The 14,704-nt window shown below is 37.8% G+C and overlaps 1 protein-coding gene across 2 annotated transcripts in view; it reads left to right on the plus strand.

Annotated features, from left to right (window-relative positions):
- The window catches only part of LOC150108639 (serine/threonine-protein kinase PLK2-like), a 321,698-nt gene that overhangs the window by 183,784 nt on the left and 123,210 nt on the right, over nt 1-14,704 (plus strand). For both annotated transcript variants that reach the window (XM_090416098.1, XM_090416097.1), the window contains exons 6-7: nt 1,498-1,593; nt 10,741-11,013. In XM_090416098.1, coding sequence (XP_090272224.1) covers nt 1,498-1,593; nt 10,741-11,013 — 369 coding nt within the window. The remainder of the gene's footprint in view (nt 1-1,497; nt 1,594-10,740; nt 11,014-14,704) is intronic.

Raw genomic sequence — 14,704 nt, forward strand, 5'->3', positions numbered from 1 at the left:
AACAATTAGATTTCTATTAAGGGAAAAAAAAAAGAGGGAGAGCATCTGCTACAAATATCGGCCTTTCGTGGTTTAGGTTTTTTGTCAAGAAAAAAATATATTTTCATACCTTTAGCAGGTGTCATTAATAACATTGCTGACTTGATTGCTTTGGCATTTAAAAAAAAAACTTTCCAAATATGTGGTTTTCTAGTCATATATAAAATATGACATGAATTCCATAGCCTGCGTGAGACCACCACCTTGCTTATTTTGGAGACCCGAAGGGGAATGAAAAAATTCTGTGTTTGGCCTCTAAGCAGGGTTTCTGGACCATATAAAAATGAATGTAAAAAAAAATACAAAAATTATATAAAAATAATAATAAAAAAAAATCCTTAGTCCACCCACATATGAATGTACTATAGGTATACAAAAACCTTCATGGGTGGGATCTGAATTAGCATTTATTCAGAAAGAAAACATCAAATTTTTCTTTCCTACTAAAAAAAAATTCTTTCTCTAAAGAAAACTGAATGAAAAATGTTTGTTTTAGGCATTAAAAATTTTGAAAAATATTTCTTGATGTATTGGAAACTTCTGGCAAATCTAACAAAAATGGATTCATAATGGAATAGAATATTTGTTCCTTGACCATCTTTGTTCTGTCTTCTAGATGTTATCTTAAGTCAACTAGATCAAATAATTTTAGCCTGCCTGCAGCACTGATGTACTATAGGTTTTACAACCTTTATTTGGCGATATATTTAAAAAAAAATGCTTGGACCATTACTACGCTTTTCCTCTTATTTCTAATGCCTTTAATGTTTAGCAAATAAGATACTTGTTCATGTATGTAAATTAAATTGTAAATGATACATGTTCATTTACACCTGTGTATCTTTTATTTACACAAGTATATTTTTTACACTGAACATCTCTCTCTCACACATACACACTTGTCAGTTTTATTCATTCCTTATTCAACCTTCCAAATGCGAATTCAGCTTTTAAAATTAAGCATCTCTTACATGATTATGCTTTCACGATATGCTGTCTCAGTTTTTCAGGTTGAACATTGCTGTTCATTTAATGTTGAACAGCAGAAGTTTGCTCTCACACAACACATCTTATATAACCATTCAAGCCTATCTTTTTCATCTTTCTCTCTGGACAAAAATAAACAGATTTATTACACACTAGTCGGACCTGTTTAACCTCCATATATACTGCTTTCTATTTTTGATGTTTTCTGTCTGGTTCTTTTCTTGTTATGTAGTTTCTCTTGAAATTTGACAATACTTTTGCTGTTATTTTATTCTTTCTTTGCACTCACCAGCTCAAAGAAATGAAGTATTTTATTGCTGAAAACACAAAGTATGTTAGTAATCTCTTTACAGATCATTTCAGTGTATGAGATATAAATGTTGAAGTACTGCATTAAATTATAGATTTAATCTTTTTCAAAATATCACTCACCTCTTCAATATATCATTTTTCTCTCTTCTCTCTTTAAAGGACTGTATGTGGTACTCCAAACTACATCGCACCTGAAGTTCTTAATGTAGAAGGTCATGGATATGCTGCAGACATCTGGGCACTAGGATGTATTATGTAAGTAACAAGTCAAGTTAATAGGAATGGGTGGGAAATTTTTATTTGTACATTTGTTCTGTAAGGATTACAGAAGCTTTAGATTTTTGGTTTTGGTTATATTATCTTGATTTCACAAATGTACCTTATAGATACTATGTAATTTCAGTTGTAAAGTTGCACTAGATTGACAAGGAGAGATTGTTTAATAGATTCTGGAGAGTAGTACAGTAAATGGTAATATTCCATACAGAATGTCCCAGTGAGCATTTTTGTTATTCTTGTTTGACATATTGATAACAATGAATGGTACTGTGAAAGTGACGGTTTGGATTTTGTGCAAAAACATTGCAAACTACCTTACTTATTCTCCTGTGGGCAGGTTAATGGGCAGGTAGGTGAATGAAAGAGAAGAATGCAAGGCAAATCAGAGGGCTGAGAGAGAGTTATGGGAATGAGAGAAGAAAGAATAGGAACAGTAAGAGAGAGAATGAGAGAGAGTTATGGGAGTGTTAGAAGAGGAGAAAATGGGAACAGTAGAAGAGAGGGAATGAGAGAGTTCTATGAATGATAGAAGAGGTGAGAATAGGATAAGTGGAAGAGAGGGAATGAGTGTCAGATATAGGAATGATAGAAGAGGAAATAATGGAAACAGCAGGAGAGAGGGAATGAGAGGAATGCAACGGAGCATAGGGACTAGGGATAGAGTGATGTTAGGAAGGCAGGTAAGTAGGGGAGCACAGAGATAGACACTGTTACAAAAGAGAGAGAGTGAGGGATGCACGTGAGCTGAGGAATAGGGTAGTAAGAGGTGTAATGTATGGGGACTCAATGATCTGTTGTATTCAAGATAGGATGAGTGAGGAGTGTTTGTCAGGAGGAATGATAGAAAGAATGGCTGTGGCAGTTAAGACAGGTGAAAGGGTGGATTGTGATGGTGGGAACAAATGACTTGAGTGGTGGTGTAAATAGGGCAGCGAGAGATATGAGATTCTTGCTTGAGGTTGTACGAAAGAAGACAGAGTAAAGATAGTGTGTTGCCTAGGTATGATTGTGATGAGCTGTGATATTGAATGGCATAATGAGAATGTGTCAGAAGAGAGGATTGGAATATGTGGATGCTTGGAGTGTGTTTGAGAGCAGAGAGGAATTGTATGCGAGAGACCATTTGAATGAGGAAGGATGTAGGCATCTGGAGAGATTGCTGTTCTGAACGAGTCAGTGTGTCTCAGTGTGGATGGTAGCAGGGGTGGCCTCTTGTGGGAATGGATACTTGGGAGAAGGGGGACAACATCAGGTAATGCTGAGCCCAGTGGAGTCTAGAGGGGATAATGCTGGGTATAGAAACAATGGCATTTATATGCTTTATGCTAATGCCGGAAGTATTCGGAATAAGGGAGAGGAATTGGTGGCACAGATAGCATCAGCCTGGCCAAAGATTATTGGGATCACCAAGACGCAACAGGATATAATAACAGTAATAGAAGTTACTGGGTACAGCATTTTTCGGCAGGATAGGAAGGGAAAGCATGGTGGTGGAGTACTGCTTATGTTAAGTGACGACCTATGTCCTCTAAGAGTGGAGGCTTTGGAAGGCTGTGACACTAATGATTTTGATTTTGAAAGCATATGGTGTGAGGTGGAGGTGAGCAAGATAGGATATATATAGCAGGGTGTTGCTACAGACCAAGGAGCACAGAGAGTGGGGACCAGGAAATGTTGAGACAGTTGAGCATGGCAAGTGTAAGAAGAATGATTGTTATGGGAGATTTTAACTACAGCAGTATAAATTGGGAAAAGGAAGATGCATGTAGCAATAAGGGAATGGAATTTCTAGAATTCTTGAGGGACAAAAGTCTTCGGCAACATGCAACAGAGGGAAGAAGAGGTTCAAGAGTTTTAGATTTGGTCATAGTATCAGAAGAGTTGATAATAACAGAGATGACATCTCTTCCACCAATTGGAGAGAATGACTATATGGTTTGGACTTGGAAAATGAATAGACATGCAGGAGTATCAAAGAGAACGGAACGTATGTGGAATTATAAAGCAGGTGATTATAATAGTCTTAGACATCAACTTGGGGAAGTTTCATGGAGCGAGGAATTGGAAGGTGCCAGGATATCATTAGTGCTTGAGAAATTGTTACCAGCAATGGTAAGCTGTATTCCATGAGTGAAGAAGAGGACACAATTTGGAGTAAAGTGGATGACAAACAATATTAAACAAGAACTGCAGGTGAAAAACTGGATATAAGGAGAGGGGTGGAGAGCAGATGAATGAAGAATATAAGACTTAGGCCAGGAGAGTGACTAGTATGGTAAGGAAGGTGAAACTGGAATATGAAAAGAGATTGGCCCTAAGATTCAAAGAAAATCCTAGGGAATTTTTTTTAGCCATGTGACCAGTATGAGGAAAAATGACTGTGGAAGAATGACATTATGGGATAAAAATGGGAATAGAGTGACTGATGCAGAGGACATAGTGGAGTTGTTCAATGAACACTTGGAGTATTTCATCCTTGAGGAATCAATTTTAATATTAGAGTGATAGGGCAGGTTTGAGGTTTAGAGGTGCAGGAGGAAAGTGTGTTCCACATACTAAGTACTCTGGATGTTAGTAAAGTGGTGGGACTGGATGGTATTTCACCATGAGTTTTGAGAGAATGTGCTAAGGAACTGACAGTGTCTTTGATCTGTCTTTTCAATGAGTGTGGCTGCGGGAAAGGTGCCCATGGAATGGAAGGAAGGTAAGATAGTGCCATTACATAAGGGCGGCAGCACTCTAGAAGTGTCTAATTATAGGCCAGTCTGTGTGTCATCAGTAGTTAATATCTTGGAGACAGTAGTGAGGGACCGTATGCAGCATTGGGCAGATGAGGGTAATGTTATCTGTGAGAGTCGACATGAATTTGTGAAGGGATGTTCTTGTTCTAGCCTTTTATGATAAAGTTACAAGAGCATTAGATGAGGGAAGGGCATATACTGCCATTTTCCTAGACTTAGCAAAGTCATATGACAGGGTGCAACACGATAAGCTGATATTCAAGTTGCAGCACATGGGTCTGGATGTCAGATTGGTCAATTGGATTCAGGATTGGCTGTCCGATAGGTATCAGCTGTGTATGGTGGAGCAATATCAAATAGGGGTTCCACAGGGTTCAGCACTGGGACCTATATTGTTTAACCTTTATATCAATGACATTGTCAGTGGATTCCAAGGGGATATTCAGTTGTTTGCAGATGATGCGAAGCTTGGAAGGGTTATTAGTAATAGTGCAGATGTGGTACCCCTGCAAGAGGATTTGAATAAGCTAGATAGATGGGCAAATGAATGGGGTATCAGTTTAATGCAGCAAAATGCAAGGTCTTGAGGTTTGGGACACATCAATGGGATGCTGCATACTCTATGGGACGTGTTGAACTGGAGGAAGCAGGGAAGACAAAAGATCTGGGATTGATGATTGATAGAAACCTGAAATTTAGGGGACATATTGCAAAGGTAGTGAAGGTAACACAGAGGATTGCTGCAATAATGAGAAGGACACTGACCTGCAGAGATAAAATGGTTATCATTCCGTTGTATAAGACTGATTAGACCACACTTAGACTATTGTTCTCAGATCTGGTCCCCAGGATTTGAAGGGAATGAATTAACTGTGGAAAGGGTACAAAAGCGGATAACAAAGATGGTGTCAGGATTGTACAATGTTAGTTATGAGGATCGGCAGAGGGAGTGTGGATTGCAGAGTTTGGTGGATAGGAGGGGTGATATGATTGAGATTTTTAAACTGTTGGGAGGTGGTTACAGAGTTGACACTGGGGAGTTCTTTCGCTTGGTTGAACAGCAGGAAGGAGTCATGACAAGGGGCCATCCCTGGAAGTTAGGAAAGGAAATCGTGAGAAAGAAGGTGAGGAGTGGTTTCTTTGCATGGAGAGTGGTTGAACCATGTAATGCATTGCCTGATGGAGTGGTGAGAGCAAGAATGGTTAATGAGTTTAAGGAGTGGTATGATAGACTTTGTGTTTCCTAGGAGGGACCTCTATGAGTCTTGATAGACTTGTTTCTTAGAAAGGACCTCCTGCGATGAGTCTTTTGATTCCACGGAGGCCTGAATAATAATAATTAATGGTTGATAATCCGGCAATCTCTAGAAACTTAAATGTGGAATTCTGAAAGCCAATTCAGATCAGTAAATGGGATAGTGTTTCACAATCAGTGAAAAATATCACTTTTGTATAGAATGATGTTTTGGGTGCATTTTGGACAGGTGTAAGTATATTACGGTTGTTACTCGGAAATGGAAATTAGCTTTGATGCCTTAAATGCCATGTTTGAAATTTTTTAACATAACTTCAACACTCATTATTAATGGACAACAATCAGAGCAAGTGCATTATCTTGGTAGATGAGTTAAATTCTAAAACTACATATTTAAATAGTTATGGCGGCTGTATTCTATATGTTATCACTATGTATAAGAAAGTGATGATTATTTTGTATAAGATATTGATTCATCCATTTGGATTTTGTCCTTGGTTTAACTTGCTCATTTAGTGGTTCCTTAGGAAATGGTGATATTACCTCACTTTACTAATGTACTGCTAACAAGACTCTTGATTTTTGAATTACTCAAATTCTTTATTCATGATATAATTTTATATAGAAGGGAAAAAGCATCCAGGCAACTACATGGCATTATCATTTTTCTTTTTCCCTTCACTTAATTTATGAATAGAACATGTAGCATCAAATGTCCTTTGACCCAGCCCCTCAAAGTCCATATTCTGGCTATATATTAGTGCATGGGCTAAATAGCAGATAGAGCAGTGGTATACATTTGGCTGAGAAATATTAGACTTTAAGGCATTTAACCAGCCATCATCCAACAATACATTATAGGAAAAGAATCAAATAGCTGTGTTCTCTTCTTACACACATTAGTGACATCATTGCTTCAGATGACTTACTATCCTCATTTAATGGAATGAATATAGTATAGAGGAACAAGAAAATACAAGTTTATTGGATTCTGTATTTTGTCTGTTCACAAAGACATTGTCAGGGGTACAATCTCAAAATTGTTAAAGCATGTGTGCACACACACAACATTCAGAATAAGTGGAAAAAAATTAGACTGAGCTTATAGTCCTATGAGGGGTGTTCTCTATGGCTCTCAAAAATGCTGTTGGCTAGCCTTAGCTATTAAGAATTAAAACTTCCCAAGATTTGGGAAGTTTAACATGCCCATATTAACATCAGGCTGGTTTACCAAATCTGCTGATTCTAAGAACAATCTTTCAAGTTATTTGTTGTGGTGAAGCATCGTATTTTTTTTTTTTTTTTTTTCCCATTATGTGCAAGTTATCAGAGCATGGTTAACCAGACCAAACTGACCATAGTTGTGGTGGCAGAAGTATTTCTTGTGTTCTTCTAGGCAGATGTTGGTGGATCTCCCAGTTTGACCATAAGATAATTTGCAGGAACAAGGAACCATGTAAACACTAGGAACAGAGAGGGGAAGGAGTGGATAAGGGCAGTCAGCTTCAGATGAGGTTTGAAAGCTGTATGGAGAGTGTATATAGGTGCGTGCACATGCTTAGTTTTGACTATTTTTTCTGAGGTGCCTCCTATATAGGGAATAGGAATAACATTAGTGTAGTCTTTTTTTGTAGAGAGGGATATGAGGAAAACCCAATTTGTTAATTGTTAATCTTTATAGCATTGTAACTATTGGACATGGCAAATAAATGAATTCAGCTGAAAAGGCAGCCTGGGTTGAACAGAGCTAAGAGGATGATGGGAAAGTTTATGAATCTACCTGTGTGGGTGGATTTTCTGTAAACTGAGAAAAAAAAAGAGTGCCATTGGGAAGATGCATGATTAAGAGTATTGAGAAAAGGCAGGCTATTATTTTTATTTTTTTATGGCAAACTGGATTCTGGAGTGGTGACTGTTGACTAGGAAGGGGAAAAGTAATTTGCCTAAAAAAAAATTACTTAGCTAAATTACTTTAGCAATTACAAAAGTGTGGGGGACTAGCATATAGTATATGTTTAAGATACCAAGAAATTACATAGTTGGTTCAGCATATGCTCAGTGCTATTGGTACCATTTCCCTCCATATTCTCTATGTTGAGAGGGCACAACATATCACTTATCATGAGTAACATTCCATCACTCACTTTACCTTTCTTATTCCATTCAGTTTCTTTCCATATAAGGACATTCTCTTCTGTTAACCACATTGATACTTCTTCAAGAAGACAATGAAGAGTAAGTTAATGCCACAAACTCATTATCTTTATTCCTAATGTTCCTGGTGTGTGATGCATTGTCAGTATTCGTGTAACTTATTACTCTCCACAGCTTCTATTTGGTTATGTAATATACAATATATGCCCTCTTATCCTCCAAACCACTGCAGGATGGAAAGTAGTATGGGATGAAGTCATTGCTGCTACCTTCCATCCTAGCACTAATTTTCAGATGGTTTACCTTTTGAAACATTTGCCTTGTCCATAAAACCAAAACCTCTCCAACTGCATCCTTCTATGGTCAAATGCAATCCAGTTCTCTTATCATACTACAGTTTCTTACCTTAGCATTATTATACCTAGGTATAATACACCACTCTCTGACACTTCTGCTGCTCAGTCTCTAACATCAATCTCATGTGCAAATGATCACAAATGGATAATTTGCACCAACCATTCACATTTGTATCATCATTTGTATCATGCCCTGCAAGAGGATTTAAATAAGCTAGATAGATGGGCAAATGAATGGGGGTGTCAGTTTAATGCAGCAAAATGTAAGGTCTTGAGGTTTGGGAAACATCGATGGGATGCTGCATACTCTATGGGAGGAGTTATACTGGAGGAAGTAGGGGAGACAAGAGATCTGGGGTTGATGATTGATAGAAACCTGAAGTTTAGGGGACATATTGCAAAGGTGGTGAAGGTAACACAGAGGATTGCTGCTATTATGATAAGAGGGTTATCATTCCGTTGTATAAGTCTCTGATCAGACCACACTTGGACTATTGTTCTCAGATTTGGTCCCCAGGATTTGAAGGGGATAAATTAACCGTGGAAAGGATACAAAGACGGATGACAAAGATGGTTTCAGGGCTGTACAAGGATAGTTATGAGGATCGGCTTAGAGAATGTGGACTGCAGAGTTTGGTGGATAGAAGAAGGAGAGGTGATATGATTGAGACTTTTAAACTGTTGAGAGGTGGTTACAGGGTTGACACTGGGGAGTTCTTTCGCTTGGTTGATCAGCGGGAAGGAGTGATGACAAGAGGCCATCCCTGGAAGTTACGAAAGGAAACTGTGAGCAAGAGGGTAAGGAGTGGTTTCTTTGTGTGGAGGGTGGTTGAGCCGTGGAATGCATTGCCTGATGGAGTGGTGGGAGCGAGAACGGTCAGTGGGTTTAAGGAGTGGTATGATAAACTTTGTGTTTCTCAGGGGGGGACTTCCCCTCGATGAGTCTTGACAGACTTTATGTCTTAGAAAGGACCTCCCTCGATGAGTCTTTTGACTCCTTGGAGGCCTGAATAATAATAATAATAATAATAATAATAATAATAATATCCACATTTTCATCCTGCTTCAGCAAAATTCTCTATTTCCCTAGGCAATCACTTTTCTAGTCCACACGGTTAGCTGAGTGGCTATGCGCTTCACAACCATATGCCTGGGAAAGGAGTGTCCTGGGTTCGATTCCCGTTGCTGACATGAGGAACTTAGGATCTTTCTCAGACATTGTCAAGTTAGCCAGTCTTGGGCGTGGACTGCAGGGTTTTTCTCCCCAGGTTATCTGGGGTTTATCATCCCACAAGCAGGAAAACTGGCCTTGAGAACTCAATGCTTCTACAGATATAGGATGCATTGGGAGGCATAGGGCTTAACCACCTTATCCTTGTGTATGGTTGTGGTTAAATGAATAGAAAACCCTTGACACTGCAAGGTAAAAGAGGAAAAAATGAAGAAGCAGCAATCGCTTCTCTAATACATTCTGCACATTTCCAAATCCTCGAATCTCCACATATCGCGCTCCTCACAGTTCCATTCTGTTGTCTCTGTCATTATTGCACTTTTCTGCAATACCTATTCTTGCTCTCCTTGCACCAGTTAGCCTCTAAGGTTTCAACTCTTCAGGAATCCTCTTCATTTTACTCTTCATGCTTTTCATTTCCTTTCTCAACATCTTTCATAACACATCTTACTTTCACCTGACATTCACTCGTACAATCAAACCCATCCACCAAAACATTTTCCTCTGCCACACACCAAGGTGTGTGTGTGTGTGTGTGTGTGTGTGTGTGTGTGCGCGCGCGTGCGCATGTGTGTTAAATATGTTATCTGTATGCCATAGATATTCTTCCTTTATCTGGGAAGTATTTTAAAAGATATAGGCACTGAAGTCCTAATGGTATAATTTGTTTTTGATAGCTTGTTTTTTTGCATTGGTTTTGCCCACAAGCCTGTGAATGTTACTGAGTTTTGTTTCTATTGTAAAATGACTTCTTTAAAAAGATAGATTTTGATTTTTTTTTTTTTGTATTGGGAGAAGGGATAGTTACTACAGAAAATTAAAGATGCCAAGAAATTGTTTGGTTTCATCCTTTATCCAACTGTAAGAACAGTCCATTTAAACTTTGTTATAAAAACAATCTAGAAACCTACTTTAGACAGTCTAGATGTGAACTAATTACCAAGTGACAGAAAAGAAGCATGTGCAAAAAAATAAAAACAATACAAGGGAAATATATATATTTTTTAAGAGGAGTAAAATTTGAGTTGAATAAATTGTCCGACATTTTTGTTGAAGATTTTTTAACAAAAAATGGGATGATTCTAAAATATTAATTACTTTCCTGAATAAATAAATGGCAGGAGGATTATTTCTCTTCGCCTTGTTTTGGTTTGTATTGAAAATAGAATTATTGCTGAATATCTTCCATACTGAGAATGTGAGAACAATATTCATTTCTGTATTTTTCTAAATTTCTGTAAAACATTTTGTTTTCAGTTGCTACTATATAGTATATTTCATTATCACTTACTGAAACTTTTATCATAAAATACATATCTGATCTAAAGAATATTGTTAGTGAATAACATTCTCAGTGAATTGGATTTTACTTTTTTCTTTCCTCAGGTATGCCATGCTGGTTGGACAGCCACCCTTTGAAACTTCAACCATCAATGAAACCTATGCCCGCATTAGTAATAACAGATATTCTATTCCCAATACCTTGTCAGAACCAGCAAGTCGATTAATTACTAGCCTTCTTCAGAAAGATCCTTCTGACCGTCCAGCTGTTGCTGCTATATTAGATCATGACTTTTTTAAAGTCACAATTCCAAAAACATTAGCTTCTTCCTGTGTACATAATCATGCACTGTCAGAAGAAATGCCAAGCAGTACAAAGTAGGTTCTAAATTTGCTTGCAATTCATTACTTTTAAATATTGCTTTCTGTGTAGTTGGAAAAGTATCCTTCATATAGTTCAGTCTCTTAAATAATTATTTTTTGAATTATGGTCAAGGAAATTAAGGCGAATATATTTTCTGGTTTATTGTCTGTTCTCTGTTTTGCAGGATGAAAAATCAGTTTCTGGGATGAGAAAACTGTCCCATTCATGTGATACTGCCTTCAGTTGAACTTCTACAAAGGCTATTCAACTGAATAGCCTTCTACAAAGTAATTCAACCTCTGCCTTATCCTATTTTATGATACATCTTTCACATTAATCTAACAATCCCTTACCAGTTTTTGTCTTAATTCTTTCTCCTAACAAGGCTCTAATGAATTGCATTTTCTCAGTCTTTCTTCATACCCAGTATTCCAGAAATTGTGTTAGCTATCTCTGTACCCTTTCTTATATATCCTAATCTCTTTGAAAATCAAGTGACTAAATCTGTACCCAGTAATCCACATACATTTACCATAACCTCACTCCTACATGTCAGTGTTCTCTACATCATTGCCGAAGTCCATTGTTAATATCCCCTTGCAAGTCAGTTTTAGGTAGTTGTCTGCCATCATCCTCAGATCTTATCCTCTATACTTCCCTCAAGACATCCTATCCTTGCTTTACAAGTTTTAAGCCCTTACACTTTGCAACATCAAACAGATGACTGCACTGATTTGCCCAATCAATCTAGTCTATTCATATCCTTCTCTAATTTTGCATCATCTGCAAACAATTGCACGTACCAATTTAAACTTCTTCCTATATCATTAATATATGTTTGAAAAGTAGGGATCCCAAAAGATACCACTGGGGCACATCACTTTGGCTTTCCTCTTCTAGGCAACTGCTTCCTATACACAACTTGCTGATATGTTAGTCCATCTCTGATCCAATATACTAATGCATTGAACTCAATCTGTTTTGATTCAATTGCAACTTGTCATGCAGTAATCTATCATTTGTGGTAGTTGATCTAAATATGCTGCTGTATATGCATCTCTATTTGGTACCTTGATGTAATACATAAATAGATTGCTAAGGCATGATCTTAAGCAAACCCATCTGATACAAACCTGTGGGAAAACCCAACTGTTCCCCTTTTTCCTAATCCCCCTCCCACATTTATCAGGCAATCAATCTGTTAACCTAATAACTAAACCTGCATGTTAGACCATTAATATCTGCTTATCACATAGCATCCTAGCCGATACCTTTTTGAAAAATCCAGAAAGATGACAGTATATATGACTTTCCTTCACCAATCACTCTTTATGAAAAGCAACCAGATTACTAAATCATGAGCATCCTTTGAAATTTGTGCTGACCTTCATTAACAATTTATCTTCATCCGGACAATTCCGTATATAAGCTTTTTACTTATTTTTCAAATTCTTAATCATAGAAGAAATAAAAACTGGTCTATAGTTTTCTACCTCCATTCTTTAAAAACCGTATGCAGTGGCACAATATCAGTACAAATAATAATTAGTAAAAAGTATTTTTCTCTCTCTCTCTCTGGAACTATATCACTTGCAAGACTAGTTAAATTTCATGAATGCTGTATTGCATGTCAGGTGGGAATGAACTTATAACTTGAAATAGGTCATATAACTTATTTCAAGTCGTAATAAATTTCCTTTTGGAAATTTATATTATATAAATTTAATAACTTCTGCACATAATGTAGTATATACAAATGCCTAATGATATTTCAATTTTATAATTGTCATTCTGTTATTTACAATTATAACAAATGAAGACCATAAAAATCAGTAGTTACCCTTGGCTGTGGGCAATTTGAGCTGTAGTAGGGAAAAGTGTTTTTTAAATGGTGTATAGTGTGAATTATGCTGCATTTTTTAATCAATAACACAAGTGTTCCTTAGGGGTTCTGCTTTTGGAGTTTCATTGTTATATATTGTGTTATTTTTGGGTTACCAAGAAAGCTAGGTTACAGTCGGCAGCATTTGCAGTGGAAGAGAAGATAAGGTTTCGCAATCTAGTATAGTTGAATATAGCATTGTATGTTTTGTATTTAGTGTGTATATATCTGTGATACAGTGTTCATATATATGTATATATATGTATATGTATATATGATGTGTGTGTGTGTTACCAAGTCCTCCACCATTTAAGAACTCTATTATACATAACATAATAAAGGACTTTGTGGCATGTATGCTTCCCGGGAGTTGGATATGTGGCGGATGAGAGAAAGGGGGGAGTGCATATATGCGCAAAATGCAGACAGTGGGAGGAAATCCATGAATTGGATATTTCGATAACTGACCTAGTTGCTTCAGGGATGGGAAATGAATGTCGTGAGACAAGTAGTGCGATAGGAGAGAATGACGAGCAAAGTATGAATGAGAAAATAAGAGGTCGGGAGTGTGGAAGGTTTGAATGACCGAAGGTTACAGAGATGGTTTTGATTGGGTAAATGAATGGTGAGTAAGAGTGAAACTGGCAGAGAGGGATAGAGGAGGTGGAATGTCTTGTGAACGAGATGAGATTAGGAGAATGGAAGAGATGTATACAAGGTGAATCAGAGTAGGAGTGAGAGAAAGTTTTGGGAATGATAAGAAGAGGAGAGAGAATAGAAGTAGTGAGAGAGAGGTATGGGAATGATAGAAGAGGAGAGTATAGAAGCATTAGGAGAGAGGAAATGAGAGAGAGAGAGAGAGAGGCATGGGAATGACAGAAGAGGAGAAAGAGGGAATGAGAAGAATGCAAGGGAGCACTGGAACCAGGGAGAGAGAGTGATGTCAGGAAGGCAGGTAAGTAGGGGAACACAGAGAGAAGAGTGAGAGATGCATCGGAGCAATTGAGGAACAGGGTGGTAAGAGGTGTAATGTATGGAGACTCAATGATCCATGGTGTGCAAGATAGGATGTGTGAGGAGTGTTTGCCTGGAGGAACGATAGAAAGTGTGGCTGTGGTAATTAAGAGGGGGTGAAAGGGTGGATGAGATGATTGTGATGGTAGGAACAAATGACTTGAGAGGTAATGTAAATTGGGCAGCGAGAGACATGAGATTCTTGCTTGAGATAGTACGAAAGAAGACTCAGAGAGGAAAGATAGTGTGCATGTTGCAAAGAATGATAGTGACGAGCTGTGCAGAGGAGCAGTAATATTGAATAACATAATAGCTAGGATGTGTCAGAAGAGAGGATTGGAATATGTGGATGCTTGGAGGGCATTTGAGGACAGAGGAATTGTATGCGAGAGACCGCTTGTATTTGAATGAGGAAAGATGTAGGCATCTGGAGAGAGTGCTGTTCTGAGCGAGTCAGTGTGTTAATGCAGGGAAACTAGAATGCCCAAGGTGGATGGTAGCAAGGGTGGCCTCTTGTGGGAAAGGGTAATTGGGAGAAGGGGGACAACATCAGGTAATGCTGTCTAGAGGGGATAATGCTGGGTATAGAAATAGTGGCATTTTTATGCTTTATACTAATGCCAGGAGTATCCAGAATAAAGGAAAAGAATTGGTGGTGCTGATAGCATCAGCCTGACCAAAGATTATTGGGATCACTGAGATGTCGTTGACAGAAGAGGATATAATAACAGAAATAGAAGTTGCTGTGTATAGCATTTTTTGGCAGGATAGGAAGGGAAAGCATGGTGGTGAAGTACTGCTTATGATAA

This window comes from Typopeltis vanoorti, chromosome 3 (assembly GCF_054136105.1).
Source record: "Typopeltis vanoorti isolate ZY-2024b chromosome 3, IOZ_Tvanoo_1.0, whole genome shotgun sequence".
Classification (NCBI taxonomy): domain Eukaryota; kingdom Metazoa; phylum Arthropoda; class Arachnida; order Uropygi; family Thelyphonidae; genus Typopeltis; species Typopeltis vanoorti.